The sequence below is a fragment of the Notolabrus celidotus genome, chromosome 10 (assembly GCF_009762535.1).
Source record: "Notolabrus celidotus isolate fNotCel1 chromosome 10, fNotCel1.pri, whole genome shotgun sequence".
NCBI lineage: Eukaryota > Metazoa > Chordata > Actinopteri > Labriformes > Labridae > Notolabrus > Notolabrus celidotus.
In genome coordinates this window covers 34,204,063-34,219,771 of record NC_048281.1, presented here as the reverse complement: position 1 = coordinate 34,219,771, position 15,709 = coordinate 34,204,063, and the positions used below count along the sequence as shown (strand labels likewise).

The 15,709-nt window shown below is 47.2% G+C and overlaps 1 protein-coding gene across 1 annotated transcript in view; it reads left to right on the top strand.

Annotated features, from left to right (window-relative positions):
- The window catches only part of LOC117820745 (SH3 domain-binding protein 4), a 55,418-nt gene that overhangs the window by 27,363 nt on the left and 12,346 nt on the right, over nucleotides 1–15,709 (top strand). Inside the window, exons 2-3 of the mRNA XM_034694655.1 lie at nucleotides 2,365–2,580; nucleotides 4,992–7,354. Of these exons, the coding sequence (XP_034550546.1) occupies nucleotides 2,457–2,580; nucleotides 4,992–7,354 (2,487 nt within the window). The 5' untranslated portion in view covers nucleotides 2,365–2,456. The remainder of the gene's footprint in view (nucleotides 1–2,364; nucleotides 2,581–4,991; nucleotides 7,355–15,709) is intronic.

Below are 15,709 nucleotides of genomic sequence, written 5' to 3'. Positions count from 1 at the left end.
CAGGGATCTGAATGTCTCCCTCAGCAGATGTGTGTCAGTAGTAAAACTCTTCCTCCTCCTCCTCCTCTTCCTCGCTCTGCAGAGACTCTTCCTCGAGCTGACACTGTCATGAATTATGGATTCATGTAGAGAGCTGAGCGTCTCTGAAACCTCTCTGTTCCACTGACCCACATCTGCTGTTTGGAGTTCCTCGGCCTCTTGTTGTTAACATTCTGTGTTTGAGTCGGTTTACATGCTGTATGTGTTTAACAGACGCAGATTGAGCTGAAGAAGATGCACTGAAGTGGAATCCATAAACTTTTAGGGAACATATGGAACATCTGGCTGAGATATGAAGTCATGGTGGAGTTCTTCCCTCTGAAGGGAGCGTCAGATCTGCAGAGTGTGCTGACTAAACACAGAAAAACCTGCATTTAGTAGTGTTTCTTATGAAGGATGCATGAGTACAGAAGAAATGAGCCGTTTTACTTTAAGAAGAAGAAGAAGAACAAAATTTTTGAATGCACAAAAACATGTTTGTCCATCCACACATTGATGCATGTGCAGGTCCTGTCTGCATGCATGTGTTTCAAGACTTCTGTGTTGACTCTACGCCTCTACTTGCACATTTGAGTGTCTGCATCGCACTGCAATACTCACACTGAACACTAGTTGGCAGTGCCATTTCTATGCTGGTCATGAGTCTCTAACAGATCCGATACAGTCTCGTCCCTTAACACCCACCGGTTGCGTTTTCAGAACACAGCCTGGAGCAGGACCGCCGGACAGCCGGAGTCATGTGATCGAGGTTTTCCCGATGTAATCACTGAATCAAGGATCCTCCTCTTCCTTGGCAGTAGTTCAGTCCATAAGGACTTGGCTTGGAAACCGGAGGGTCGCTGGTTCGAGTCCCAGTATGTACAAAGTTTGGGAAGTGGACTGCTGGCTGGAGAGGTGCTAGTTCACTTCCCTGGGCACTGCAGAGGTGCCCTTGAGCAAGGCACCGAACCCCCAACTGCTCGGGGTGTACTGGTTGATGGCAGCATCCTCACTCTGACATCTCTCCCTAAGTTCATGCCCACTGCATGTTTTTAAAATTGTATGTATATACCAAACTGTGTGTGTAGCATGACTACAAAAATAACACAAGTGGAAAAAATGTAATTTCCCCCCTTGGGATTAACAAAGTACGTTTCTTCTTCTTCTCCTCCTCCTCCTCTCCTCATCCATGTTGTCTTTCTGGTCCTCTGAAAACCTCTGACCTGTTGACTCCAGGCCTGGCTCCACTCATCATGACTTTGGTTTGTTGTTGTAGTTAAGTGAAATACGATCTGGTGATAACACAGAGTGTTTTATTCTGAAAATTAACCGGATGTTTTCATTTTGTTTTGGTGAAACCTGACTTCCTGTCCCGCTCGAACTGCTCTGTTGAGATTGATGCGTCGTGCTCCGGCATCCAGCAGAAATAGAAGTCTGGAATGCAACGGAGTGGATCCAGTGGAAGTTAACACATTGACTAGAATAGAAACCTATCAGATCCGGTGCTGTGACGGATCGGAGACGGATCTGATGGAATTTGCCCGTCAGTGCAGAAGTATGAATCAGGTTTAAGTGTGAGAGGTTACAAACTAGTGAGGTATGAAGAGCAGTATCAGGTGTGACAGCTTCAGTGTCAAATCCTTTCATTGCTGGTCCTCAGTGTTGACTAGAAGTGACGTTGGTGTAGACTGATGTGTGAGAGTTTTATAGGTTTTAAAGCACAGCAGGATGGGGGTGGTTGAATCATGTGCCCCTTCTGCAGAGGCTGTCCTTGAAGCGGGCGGTCCGGGTTTGATTCCAGCCTGCAGCCGTGTGCTGCATGTCATCCCCCCACTCTGTCCTCTGTGTCCTCTGTTCCTGCTCTGTCCACGGTCCTTTAAACACATAACAAAGCCACAAATAACCTCATAACAGTGATCACTTTGGTGAAGGCAATGATGCGGTCTAATGTTTGTGTTTGCATCGACCTGAACTAAACAGCTGTGAGTTCAGCTTCAGCTAAAGAGAGAAATAAATACACTGAGAGATTAATTTCTCCAGTGTTTGAGATCTCAGTAATCGTGTGTGAAAAAGGACTAAACTGACATCAGTGTGAGGATTAACAAGACATCAGTCTAAACTCTGCAGGAGGTCATTTGTTATTCTGTTTTTATTGATTTGCAAGCAGTTCGTTAAAAACTCCCGAGAGGCTGAGTTCAAAAGCAGGAAACACTGCAAGTTAGTTCAAAACCTCAACATCAAGAAAACATGAAAGCGATGCTGGATTTATCTCTGAAGATACGCTTTGTTGAGTGGGAAAAACAAAGGTTGAATCTGTTTAATGACTCTGTGCTTTCTGTCTTTCAGAGATCATGGGAGGCTTCTGACCTCTGACTCGCCTGCTAGCTGAAGGATCTAGTAAAAACAGCCTGAAGACGCCGGTTGGTGCAAAGTGAAACATGGCCGCCCATCGGATCAGAGCCACGGCCACCAACAACACGTCTCTCCCACGCTGCAGGTCTGAGGGGACGCTGATCGACCTCAGCGAAGGAGTGTCAGAAGCCAGTCTGACGGACGTCAAAGGTCAGTTTGAACTGGAGCTGTTATTTTGATGCACATTAAACGACTTGCACAGACAAGATTTACATGCATAACAGCCGGCTGCAGCTTTTTGTGTTTTCAACAAAGTAAACAATGACGGTCATGCGCCCTCGCCTCAGTTGGCTGTTTTCACTGCGAGATGCATGACAGGTGGACAAACAGACAACAAACCAGACTGAAAAGCAAACAGTTCTATGAAATGGATCCACAGCGACTGAACTTCCTGCTTCTTCTTCTTGTTCAGGCTGTTCATTTAATCGCTCTGTGTGAGGAGAGCGACGCTGTGTTCAGTCAATAATCTGTCGAACAGGAGGATCAAAAACACTCTCATGATCTCTGCTGCACAAACTCTGACTCCTTCATGGATTTCAAGTTGTGGGAATAGTTTGACTTCACTTTTGTGCAACAGGAAGACATAGGAGACCCGTCGTCTGAACTGATAACTGAGCCAAATTTGATTCGACTAACAAATCTCTGAGTTTGGCACAAGTCTGAAAACGACAGCAGGAATATGTATTCTTGTTTGTGCTTATTTACGAGCTGTCTCTGAATACTGAGCAGTGAAAACAGAGCAGTAAAGTCTGCTGCTCGTCTTTGTGCAGTCTGTCCTTTCTACAAACACAAACAGCAGCAGCAGATAAATAAGTTAAAAGCATTAAGTCGATGTCTGAGGATTTTGCCGTGGCTGCAGGCTGCTTGGGATCTCTGTCTGGGAGTCTGTCTCTTATTCTGTTGGCTGTTTTGGACAAGTCAGACCTCCTTTATCCTTTAATTTGACATTTGTGCAAGAAATACTGATCTGTTAAAGATGATAAGATGGAAGAAGAGCTGTAACGTCACGTGTGAGTCTGAAACTGTTGATTGAGGTTCGTAAAGATTTTAGAGAGTTGATCCTTTGTTTCTTCTTTGCTTTGGTTACAGCCTGAAAAACCAAAATTGAAGTAACGATATCACTGTCTGATCCAAAAGTGGTTCAGCAGACATTACTGAGACTCATTATTGGATAAGATGAGATAAGATCCTCCCTCATTCGTCCCACAACGGGGAAATTCATGGAGTTATAGCAGCAAACAAGAAAGTGTACAGAACAAGAATATATATAGGAAAGAAATGTTCATCAGAGACAGCCTGGCCATAACTCTCCTGTCAGCCACCACCTCCACAGGGTCCAGGACTGAGCTGGCCTTCTTCCCCAGTTAGTTCAGTCTTGCTCTCCTGTATCCTGTCCACCCACAGCAGGTGAAATCCTTCCAATGTGGCGTTTGTGTCTGTTGTTAGCTCTGTTAGCATGATGCTACTCTGGTGCTGGGTTAGCTTGTCCACCTTATTGTAGATAGATCTTACATTCCCCATAACAGTGGGTGGAAGGACAGGTCTGTGTCGTCTTTTCTTAAGGCTGATTTATATTTCTGCGTCTCCCGTACGCAGCAGGGGCTGACGTGGACTTGAGCCCCACATACTTGTGCGTCGGTGTGTCCGTGTTGCGCAGCAATTCTCCGCCGAAACACTAGAGGGCAGTGGGGTCTCTCTGATAGCCGGTCGTCTGCTTCCTGCCCCGCTACGATCTCTGTTTACTTTTCCACAGAGATTCAGAGCGTGTTCTGTTAATCTACAGCTGATACATGTTGCTGTTTATCATACAGACATGATTACATGAAGAACAGAGAGGAGGAGATGAAATACACGACCGATGTGCGGCCGATGTCCGGGATCCCGGAAGTGTTGTAAATGCAGGAAATACAAAGCCGCCGAGCGAACCAATCACAGGGCTTGAGGTCCGCGTCGGCTCTACGGGGAGGAGGTGCACGTCAGCTACGTGCGTAGGCCTCGGCGTAGGTACGGGAGCTACGCGGACCCCCAGCGTAGGGTACGCCATTGATTCAACGCAGAAGTATAAATCAGTCTTTAGCTTGCACCTCAGTACCAGCATGTCGTCCTCGCCTCCTTCTCCTCAGCTCCCAGGGAACATTGGGCCTAGCATCGTTTAGCATCGACATGCTACGGGCTGCTAACAGCTGATCTCATATGTAAACAATGTTACCATGGTTACACAGGATCTCTGGACACACACAGGAACAAAAAATAGTATAAACACCACAGCAAATGTAGCCAGTTTGGTGTCTGTGGCCAACAAATGCGACATTAGAAGTCATGACAGGCTCCAAATACAAAGAGAACTAAACAGATTTGAAAAAAGAACAACGAAGAGAGAGCTGATGCAACAAGCAGACACTCGAGCGGCGCTAAGCAACGGAAGGGGATTTGGAGCAGGGAGAGTCACAGCAGCCAAAATACTGGGTTCACTCTCTGGACATAATAATTTTAAAATGTGGCAAATGATGTGTTATCTAAAAATCTGACTTGAAGCTGATATCCTCTGTTTTGGTTTCCAGTGCCTTCTCCCAGTGCCTTACGACTGGATGCCACCGCCTCCTTCGGTGCTGCCAGAGAAGTCGTCGCCATCAAGGACTACTGCCCATCCAGCTTCACCACGCTCAAGTTCTCCAAAGGGGACCGCCTCTACGTTCTGGACTCGTCAGGCGGGGAGTGGTGGTACGCCCACAACAACACAGAGATGGGTTACATCCCTGCCGCTTACGTCGAGCCCATCAACTACAGAGACTCGTCCTTCAGCGACAGCGGGATGATCGACACGCTGGGAGACTGCAACGAGGAGGCGGCCAAAGAAATGGACCTTCTAGGAGAGTGGGCGGGAGTGATCCTGAAGCCGACCACCTTCCAAAATGGAAACCCTTTTGGGACAACTCATACCTCGACTAATCCTTTCCTAAACGGAGGACCCCAGAGCTCACTGGATCAGAACAGCAATGAGAAGTCAGTGGACCTCCTCCTGTTTGATTCCCTCTCTCCATCAGTGCCAAACTCCACCAGCAGCACCGCCGACATCAATGGTTTTGGTGGTGGTGGTGTTTTTAACTTGAACCCTCTAAGTCCGACTGTCAGTGTGGGGCAAACGTTACGCAGGGACAACCCGTTCTTTAGAAGCAAACGGTCCTACAGTCTGTCTGAGTTGTCCATCCTGCAGGCTCAGTCCGACGCCCCTCAGACCTCCAGTTTCTTTGGAGGCCTGAAAGCTCCAGCACCGGAGCAGTTCCAGAGCCGAGAGGACTTCAGGACGGCATGGCTCTCCCATCGTAAGCTCGCCAGGTCCTGTCACGACCTGGACTCTCTGGGTCAGAATCCAGGCTGGGGCCAAACGCAGCCGGTCGAGACCAACATCGTGTGTCGGCTGGACAGCTCAGGGGGGGCCGTCCAGCTCCCGGACACCAACATCAGCGTCCACATCCCCGAGGGCCACGTGGCTTCAGGGGACACGCAACAGATCTCAATCAAGGCTCTGCTGGACCCGCCGCTGGAGCTGAACAACGACCGCTGCACCACCGTGAGCCCGGTGGTGGAGATCAAACTCAGCAACATGGAGACCAAAACCACCGTCACCCTGGAGATGAAAGTGTCAGTGGTGGTGAAGATGGAGAGCAGGCAGACCACTGAAGTCTTGTGCGTGAGGAGTGATTGTAAAGAGGGACCTTACACACCTGTCCCTCAGGCGTACATGTATGGAGACACAGTCCAGGTGTGTCTGGATAACCTGGAGCCGTGCATGTACATCTGCGTCGTGGCTCAGTCCCAGTCCTTGCCTCATCAATCCACAGTTTGGGATCAGGTGGTTAAAAAGATCACCTTAGGAGTGTATGGTCCCAAACACATTCACCCGTCCTTCAAGACCGTCGTGGCTCTGTTCGGTCACGATTGTGCACCAAAGACTTTACTGGTGAGCGAGGTGGGCAAACAGGTGCAGTCCTCCCCGTCGGTGGTGCTGCAGCTTTGGGGTAAACACCAGTTTGTGTTGTCCAGACCGCAAGACCTCCGAGTCGATGTTTACTCCAACATGGCGAACTACGAGGTGAAGTCCAGCGACCAGGCCAAGGTGGTCCGAGGCTTCCAGGTCAAACTGGGGAAAGTGAGCCGCCTCGTCTACGTCATGGCCTCACGCAACCCTGACGATGTTTCTGACTTCACCTTAAGAATGCAGATCAAAGACGACCATGATTGTATCCTGGCTCAGTTTTGCGTCCAGACGCCGCCGCCGCCTCCCAAAGCCGGTCCAAAGACGTCAGTGCAGCGGCGCTTCCTCAAGAAGAAGGAAGTCGGGAAGATCGTCTTGTCTCCTCTCGCCATCGCCACCAAATATCCTGTGTTTCAGGACAGGAGGATAAATAATCTGAAGTTTGGAAAGTTAATCAAAACGGTCATCAGACAGACTAAGAACCAGTACCTGCTGGAGTACAAAAAAGGAGACTTTGTGGCTCTGCTGAGCGAGGAGAAGATCAAGCTGAAGGGCCAGCTGTGGACTAAAGAATGGTACATTGGATTCTATCAGGGCAAAATGGGATTTGTTCATGCAAAGAATGTTCTGGTGGTCGGGAAGGTTAAACCCATTTACTTCAACGGGCCGGACCTCACGACGTCTTTGTTACTGGAGCAGATACTGAAGCCCTGCAAGTTCCTCACCTACATCTACGCCTCGGTAAGAACGATACTCATGGAGAACATCGGGAACTGGCGAGCGTTCGCAGACGCTCTGGGATACGTTAACCTGCCGCTGACACACTTCTGTCGGGCGGAGCTGGACAGCGAGCCGGAGAGGGTGGCGTCTGTGCTGGAGAAGCTGAAGGAGGACTGCAACAACGCAGACAGCAAGGAGCGGAAGTCGTTCCAGAAAGAACTCCTGACGGTGAGTTACAGGCTTTGGCTTCCTCCTCTGTTGTCGTGACTTTGCAGTTTCTCTTTTCATGAAATGCAAATTGTTGCTCCTGTTTCACATTTTGATGTTCAGCTGTGTCTCATTAAATGTCCATGTGTTGTTTGTATCTGTCTGGGGTTTGTCTCAAACAGCATCTTTCTTTCTTCCTCTTGTTATCTCTCTCTGGCTGCTCCAGGCTCCAGGCTTTAAGGCCGGGTGTTGATTCTGCAGGGAGGGCAGTCGATAACTGCTGTGTAGGCACAGAGGTCTAATCGGACCTGAGGAGCTTTAGAGATCAGCAGAATACTTTGTCCTGTTGCTGGAGTTACACAGTTAGTGTTTGGTGTGTGTGTGTGTGTGTGTGTGTGTACGATTTGCTGATCTTACAAATCCAATTGATCTCTCAGGCTGCGATGATAATTTTCCATCTTTATGTACATATGATTCAAAGCCCTGAGGGAGGGAAACAACCAAATGGAACAGACCCTCCCCGACGTATTCACATTAAAAAATGAGAGCAGCAGCAAACAGAGCGGTCGGTGCTGTCAGGTAAAGACTGAAAGCATAACTCTGCTTCTGATACGGTTACGGTTGTAATTTAGAAGTTAGAGGACACACAAGGGAGCGTTTCAATCGAGAGTCTGACCACTAGATGTTGCTAAATATTCTCATTTCTAACATCGACTGTGTCATAAATGGACGTAGTATCCGTGACGTCACCCATCTGTTTCTGAAGCACTGTTTTGAAGCCAATCGTCAGCAGCAGCCATACAGCCTTCTTTGAATGGATGTGTGTGTGGTTTCAGGTACTTCCGGAGCCAGCCTCTAGTGGACACACAAGGAACTGCAGTTTTAAACACTTCCGTATGGGCTTCAATTCTCACGGCCGGGGGTTGCTGCTTGATTTCAATGCACTGTACCTTTAAGACAACGAAAAGGAAGCATTCCAGAAATATTCAGACTAAAGCTGATGCCTCTAGTGGACACTTCAGGAACTGCAGTTCAGTAAGGACAACTCTCATCGAAGATAACTATTTGCATGCAATAAGTAAAATTTGGCGGTATGACTCTGATCTTACCCTAACCTAAATCCTAAGGTGGGGGGAGCACACATCTCTTCTGTTTCTTGTGCATACATGAAAAGCAAAGGCAGGGAGAGCAGCAGCAGCAAAGACTCCTGAGATACAGAACAGAGCAAGCATCAGTGACGATACATGACTCTGATCTAACCCTAACCCTAACCCTTACCCAAAGCCTGAGGCAGGGAGAGCACATCTCCCCTCTCTTTCTCGTACATGCATGAAAAGCCAGGGCAAGGAGAGCAGCAGCAAAGACCCCAGGGTTACAGAACAGAGGGAACATCAGTGACAATACATGACTCTGATCTAACCCTAACCCTTACCCAAAGCCTGAGGCAGGGAGAGCACACCTCCCCTCTCTTTCTCGTACATGCATGAAAAGCAAAGGCAGGGAGAGCAGCAGCAAAGACCCCAGGGTTACAGAACAGAGTGGGCATCAGTGACAATTCATGACTCTGATATAACCTTAACCCAAGGCCTGAGGCAGGGAAGGCACACCTATCTTGGGTCTCTTGTGCATATATGCAAAGCAAAGGCAGGGAGAGCAGCAGCAAAGACCCTAGGGTTACAGAACAGAGGGAGCATCAGAGACAATACATGACTCTGATCTAACCCTAAGCCTGAGGCAGGGAGATAACACCTCCCCTCTCTTTTTTTGTGCATGCATGAAAAGCCATGGCAGGGAGAGCAGCAGCAAAGACCCCAGGTTACAGAACAGAGGGAGCATCAGTGACAATAAATGATTCTGATCTAACCCTAACCCTAAGCCTTAGGCGGGGAGAGCACACCCCCCTCTCTTTCATGTGCACATATGCAAAGCAAAGGCAGGGAGGGCAGCAGCAAAGACCCCAGGGTTACAGAACAGAGGGAGCATCAGAGACAATACATGACTCTGATCTAACCCTAAGCCTGAGGCAGGGAGATAACACCTCCCCTCTCTTTTTTTGTGCATGCATGAAAAGCCATGGCAGGGAGAGCAGCAGCAAAGACCCCAGGTTACAGAACAGAGGGAGCATCAGTGACAATAAATGATTCTGATCTAACCCTAACCCTAAGCCTTAGGCGGGGAGAGCACACCCCCCTCTCTTTCATGTGCACATATGCAAAGCAAAGGCAGGGAGGGCAGCAGCAAAGACCCCAGGGTTACAGAACAGAGGGAGCATCAGAGACAATACATGACTCTGATCTAACCCAAAGCCTGAGGCAGGGAGATAACACCTCCCCTCTCTTTCTTGTGCATGCATGAAAAGCCAGGGCAGGGAGAGCAGCAGCAAAGACCCCCAGGGTTACAGAACAGAGCTAGCATCAGTGACAATACATCACTCTGATATAACCCTAACCTAAATCCTAAGGTGGGGAGGGCACACCTCTCTTCTGTTTCATGTGCACATATGAAAAGCAAAGGCAGGGAGAGCAGCAGCAAAGACCCCCGGGGTACAGAACAGAGCATGCATCAGGGACAATTCATGACTCTGATATAACCTTAACCCAAGGCCTGAGGCAGGGAAGGCAAACCTATCTTGGGTCTCTTGTGCATATATGCAAAGCAAAGGCAGGGAGAGCAGCAGTAAAGACTCCAGGGTTACAGAACAGAGTGGGCATCAGTGACAATACAGGAGTCTGATCTAACCATAACCTAAATCCTAAGGTGGGGAGTGCACACCTCTCTTCTGTTTATTGTGCACATGTGCAAAGCAAAGGCAGGGAGAGCAGCAGCAAAGACCCCAGGGTTACAGAACAGAGTGAGCATCAGTGATGATACATAAGACGCAGGTAAAATCAGACACAGCAGTAGGAGCTGGGTTGCAGGAGTAGCAAGAGAAGGCAGGCAGAGCACATTTGGCTGTTTTTAGATTTGATGTGTAGACATAATAAAAATGTCCGTGTCAGATTAATACATAGAGAGGCGTTCTTGCTGGTTCCACTTCTTCCTTTGTGAGCTGTATCAGATCACTGTGTCTGTGCATCAGGACAGCTTAGTCAGAAAAGACTCTGGATTTCCCAAACAGATGTGTCGGTCACAGATGAAGAGGCCTGTTTTTCCTCATCTTCTTTTTTTCCTGTTTATTCAGCTTCTTTCTGAGAGAGAGTGAAACGCTGAGCTGTAGATGTTCAAAGCGTCTCCCTGCAGCTCTCAGTCGAGGATCTTCTGTCACTAGAAGTCTGATTTGAGGGTTTCCATTGTTGTTCGCTGCAGTCTGTGCGTTGCCAAACCACACTGACAGCTTTTGTCATTTCCAGTCTGTGTCAAACTTATGAGCTCATGCTTCATAAAACTTAAAGTTTCATTTTCATTTAACGCGTCTGTCCCTGTTTGAACTACGCTTTTACAGAGTGCTGCTGAGCCCTCCGTCTGCTGGTAAATCACAGCTCACAGACGCTGCTGCTCCTCTGTCAGCGTTTCCTCCTCCTCCCTCTCAGACTCTGTCAGAGGTCACGGACGTCGTTCAGCCGAAGTAACACGGAGCAGGAACACTGTAATTTAGGTGAGGTTGTAAACACTAGTTAGGACCATTTTTAGAGAGAAACTGCAGTATGAGAGAGGAGATAATAAAAGGTGGTCAGTGGAAATATGCCCTTTGAGGGAGTCCGAGCCGTACGATTCATGTCTGAATACAGGTTTGTTTTTGTGTTCCTGCTGTCAGGATTACACCTAAAGTACCGCTTACTGTGCCGACGACTGGAGCAAATTAGAAAGCATGCAGACTCTTTGTTGAGGCGACACAAATCTGCTTTTTAATCCACAGTCACATATGTTTGTTTTGGGGATTTCGTAGCGTGTGTGGAGCTGAGCGAATTTAGAAACTGTCAGATAAAATGTTCATCTCCTCCCTCCTCGCACAAAGACGATCTGTGTGTGGTTTTTAAAACGGACAGAAGTCTATTTATAGAAGAAAGAGAAACAAATGAAAAGCACAGCGGAGCCTCCTTTGTGCTCAGACGTCTGAATCCTCTCTGCTCAGCTTTGATTGTCGTCAGAGGAAAAGCTTCATCAGCAGATCGTGAACACAGAAACCGTCAAGTGTGCTTATAGATTTCTTTATTTCCATCCCTTCTGTCTTTAATTTCCTCAGAGGATTCATGTGGCAACATCAATAGAACACAGAATATCTCGACACTAAAACCAGAGCCCGACCGTCAAAAGATCAGATTGGATCAAATCTTCAAACGGGGATCACTGAACAAGATTAGATCAGGTAATCCAGGTTGTTTTGTTGCAAACTTGAAGGAGGGGGATAACTTTGATAACTTTGACCCATAAAGTGAGGATTATCCTGGGTTTAGGCTGGGCAACAGGAACTGAATGAAAAGCAGTCAAACAAAACAATCAATCAATCTCACAACAAAAGTTCTCCTCAGACTCTTTCCAAACAGAGCAGGTCTAGACCGTACTCTATGCTCCATTATTAACAAAGACCCAACATCAAGACTGGATAAGATCCAGTCCCATCTTACAGACCAGGACTCAGTCTGATCTCATCTTAATCCACCATGAGCAGAGCACTTTGCAGCATTTAGAAAGTTACAGTGGCAAGGACAAACTTCCTTTAACAGGCAGAAACCTCCAGCAGGACCAGACTCATGTTAGACACACATCTGCTGAGACCTACCGTGTTGGAGAGAGGGATAGAGGGAGATGAAGAGAGAGAGAGATGATAGTGGGGAGACGGATAGTAGTAGTTGTAGCAGCTGGAGTCTGACACGTCCACAGCAGCAGAGATCCAGAGGAACCTACGAGACAAGGGAGCTCAGGGACTCCAGAAAGGTCTAAGAAAAGAGAGAAGAGAGGGAGAGGAGAAGAAAGAAAAAGAGAATAAATGGTGAAGGAAAGGACAGGATAAGAAAAGGGGACAAAGGATGAAGAAACATGGAAAGAACAAAGAAATAACGAATGAATGAAAGAGAGAAAGAAAGAAAGAAGAATGAAAGGAAAGAGGAATAAAAGAGAGAAAGAATGTATGAAAGAAAGAAGGAAAGGATGAATGACAGACCAAAAAAGGAATCTACAGCAGAGATCCAGAGGAACCTACGAGACAAGGGAGCTCAGGGACATCACAACAAGCAGCAGCTCTAATCTCAGCACTGGCAGTGTTTGCTCTGCACAGTCGTACGTGCCTCTCCTTCACTCTTCATAAAGTGTCTCAGAAATAACTCCCACATTCCTGAACGAGGCCAAATCTCTAGAGAGGGACTGATCTGTACTTCAGTCAATTATTCCAAAAGAAGCGGGGAGCCACACCCAGCGAGGGGGGAGGAAGGGGAGGAGGAAGTGGAGGGGAAGATAAGAGTGGGAGAAAATCTAGATCAGTGTTCAGAAAGTTTTACACCTCCTCTCTCAGCGTAGATTAATTGGAGGTTGGAGTGTTAACAGCAGATAGAACTCTTCCCTTCCTCTCTGTGTTTGGAGGAATATGTGCAGCTCGTGAAGTCACACTCATTTCCCTCCGTCTCTGTGCTCGTAACAGCAGAGGCAGTGAGTGTGATCTGTCCTCCAGCAGCAGAAACTCTGCGATCGTCAGCTGACAAAACAACAATGGCAGCCTGCAGGGTCAGAATTTATCAGCGTACCTGCAGGCGGGGGATAACTGTCAAACCGTGAGCAGACTTCATTTACTCCGTGCTCCACAGGGTTTGACTGCAGGACGGGAAATAATGCTCAGTGAAAGGCCGCTGTGGTTTTCAAAACTAAAGGCTAACAATGGCCTCTGTGCGCTTTGTGCTCCATGCAAAGCAGGCTAATATTTGCATGCTTTGCCCTGAGGACAGACTGACAGGCTGGACACAGGTTTATTGTCTGAGGTGTGTAAACTCTTCAAACTTATAAACACTTGTGTCGTATCTTGACCGCCCGTGATGTGTAGATGCAGAAGGAGTCTTCGTGACACTGGCTTGCTTGCATAGTAATACGTTTATTACATTTGTCAGTATGTCGACGTGTGTCTTGGTACACAGCTACCAACATGTAGCTATGTGGCTATGCTAACTAGCGCTAGCACTTATCCATGATAAATAAAAATCATCCACTAGATCTTCAAATCTGCAGACGTGGGGAGTCAAACCGACCTCTGCCAGAAAGGCAGCAGGACCTTTCTGAAGGATTGGTCACAGATTTAGTGTTTCTTGTTGTTTTATTTGTCAGTATGTAGACGCGTGTCTTGGTACACAGCTACAGCTACAGCTACAGCTACAGCTACAGCTACAGCTACAGCTACAGCTACAGCTACAGCTACAGCTACAGCTACAGCTACGACATGTAGCTATGTGGCTATGCTAACTAGCGCTAGCACTTTTCCATGAAAACTAAAAATCATCCACTAGATCTTCAAATCTGCAGACGTGGGGAGTAAAACCGACCTCTACCAGAAAGGCAGCAGGACCTTTCTGAAGGATTGGTCACAGATTTAGTGTTTCTTGTTGTTTTATTTGTCAGTATGTAGACATGTGTCTTGGTACACAGCTACAGCTACAGCTACAGCTACGACATGTTGCTATGTGGCTATGCTAACTAGCGCTAGCACTTTTCCATGAAAACTAAAAATCATCCACTATATCTTCAAATCTGCAGACGTGGGGAGTAAAACCGACCTTTGTGTTTATTAAGACAGCCTACAACTAGCATGCCTCCCTCCTAAGCTCCTTGTTAGCACACATGTGTGCAGGGAATGAAAAACGGAGGAGGGGTTGAGTTGTATTTTATACAGTCTATGGGCTGAACAAGCTCCGAGCTCTGACTTCCTGTTACAGACCGGATGGCGTTGTGACGTATGAAAAACACTGAAAACTGAAACGGCTGGTTTCAGCACACATTTACAGAAAGGTGGAGAAATCAGAACAGGGGCAGGATGGATTCTTTTCATTCTCAGGGGGTTTGTAGACAGGGACACATATTTCAGGTAGAGAACCATTAAGAAGTCCATTTTGCATGATATGTCACCTTTGAAGACAATGAATGACGTACCTGGTGCAACAGAAGACGCCTGTTTTTCCAGCTGGTACAGATATCTAATATCTTCTCAGGTGATGGTTTTGAAGTGAGTTCACCTCTTTATGATGCAGAAAATACGTCTCAACATGCCGTGATCGAGGGACATGACCTGCGAGCTGTTCATCAGACTTTATAATAACACAGTGTGGTGAGGAGACAGATGTTGTTGCAGAGACTCCGGTCTGCAGCGTGCTTCTGATGTTCACTGATAATTCATTAAATGTGCTAATTTTCATATCATGTCATCTCTGTAGTTAGTATCATCCTCCTCTCTGCAGCTCCTTCACATGAGCACACGTCTCCCTTCCTCTGCATCACGGCTCGTTATGATTCAATGTTTCTAAAGGTCTAATTGAAGTGATGAGGCTTCGTGTTCATTTGCATCTGAAGCGGGAAAAGTCATATGATTAATTTACATTAAGAAGGAATTAACATGTTGAGGTCTCAAAGTTCATCGCATGAATTAATACGTCTACGCCGACGGTCCTGACACACACACGTCCACGTCTGTCTGTGCAGAGCTGACAGGTTAATAAGTCTGCTAATGATGAGGGAGAGAGAGGGAGAGAGAGAGAGAGAGAGAGAGAGAGAGGTGTGCAGAATGATTAGACTGAACTCAGACATGAAGCTGCAGACAGAATCAGAACAGCTGTGAGATCGCTCTGCAGAAATTCAGGTCAGATGTTTTAAATGTTTAAAACCACAGAATGAGAAACTCTCCAGTTTGAATCAAAGAAGCTGAATTATTAATCTCACTCATTGTCTGTGTGTAGAGCTGCTGCTGCTGCTGCTGACATGAAAACACAGATTACACTCTCACTGAATTCACCTGCAGCAGATATTAGATAAAAGCGACATGTGCAGAGGTGGGGGGGGGGGGGGGGGGGGGTCAGGGTCACAGAGGATTTTGGGAAGTCTCGTGGACCCGCAGGCGCCTGCAGGTCCACGACTGGAGCTTCTGTTTAGTTTGAGAACAATGAGGCAGGAAACATCTGCAGGACCGAGATCCAACAGACACAAACACGATGCCGTCCGTCATCCAAAGACAACAGGGACAACACGGCCTGCAAGTAAACAAACAAACACTCACAGCAGACCGGTCCAGAGTGGGGGAGTCACTCACACAGGTGTCATTAATAATAATAATAATAATAATACATTTTATTTATAAAGCACTTTTCTGAAAACTCAAAGACTCTGCACAGAGGATAAAAAACATCATTTTAAACAACAGATCAATAAAAACATGCATGAAAAGCATCAAGGCTGCACGGTGGTGCA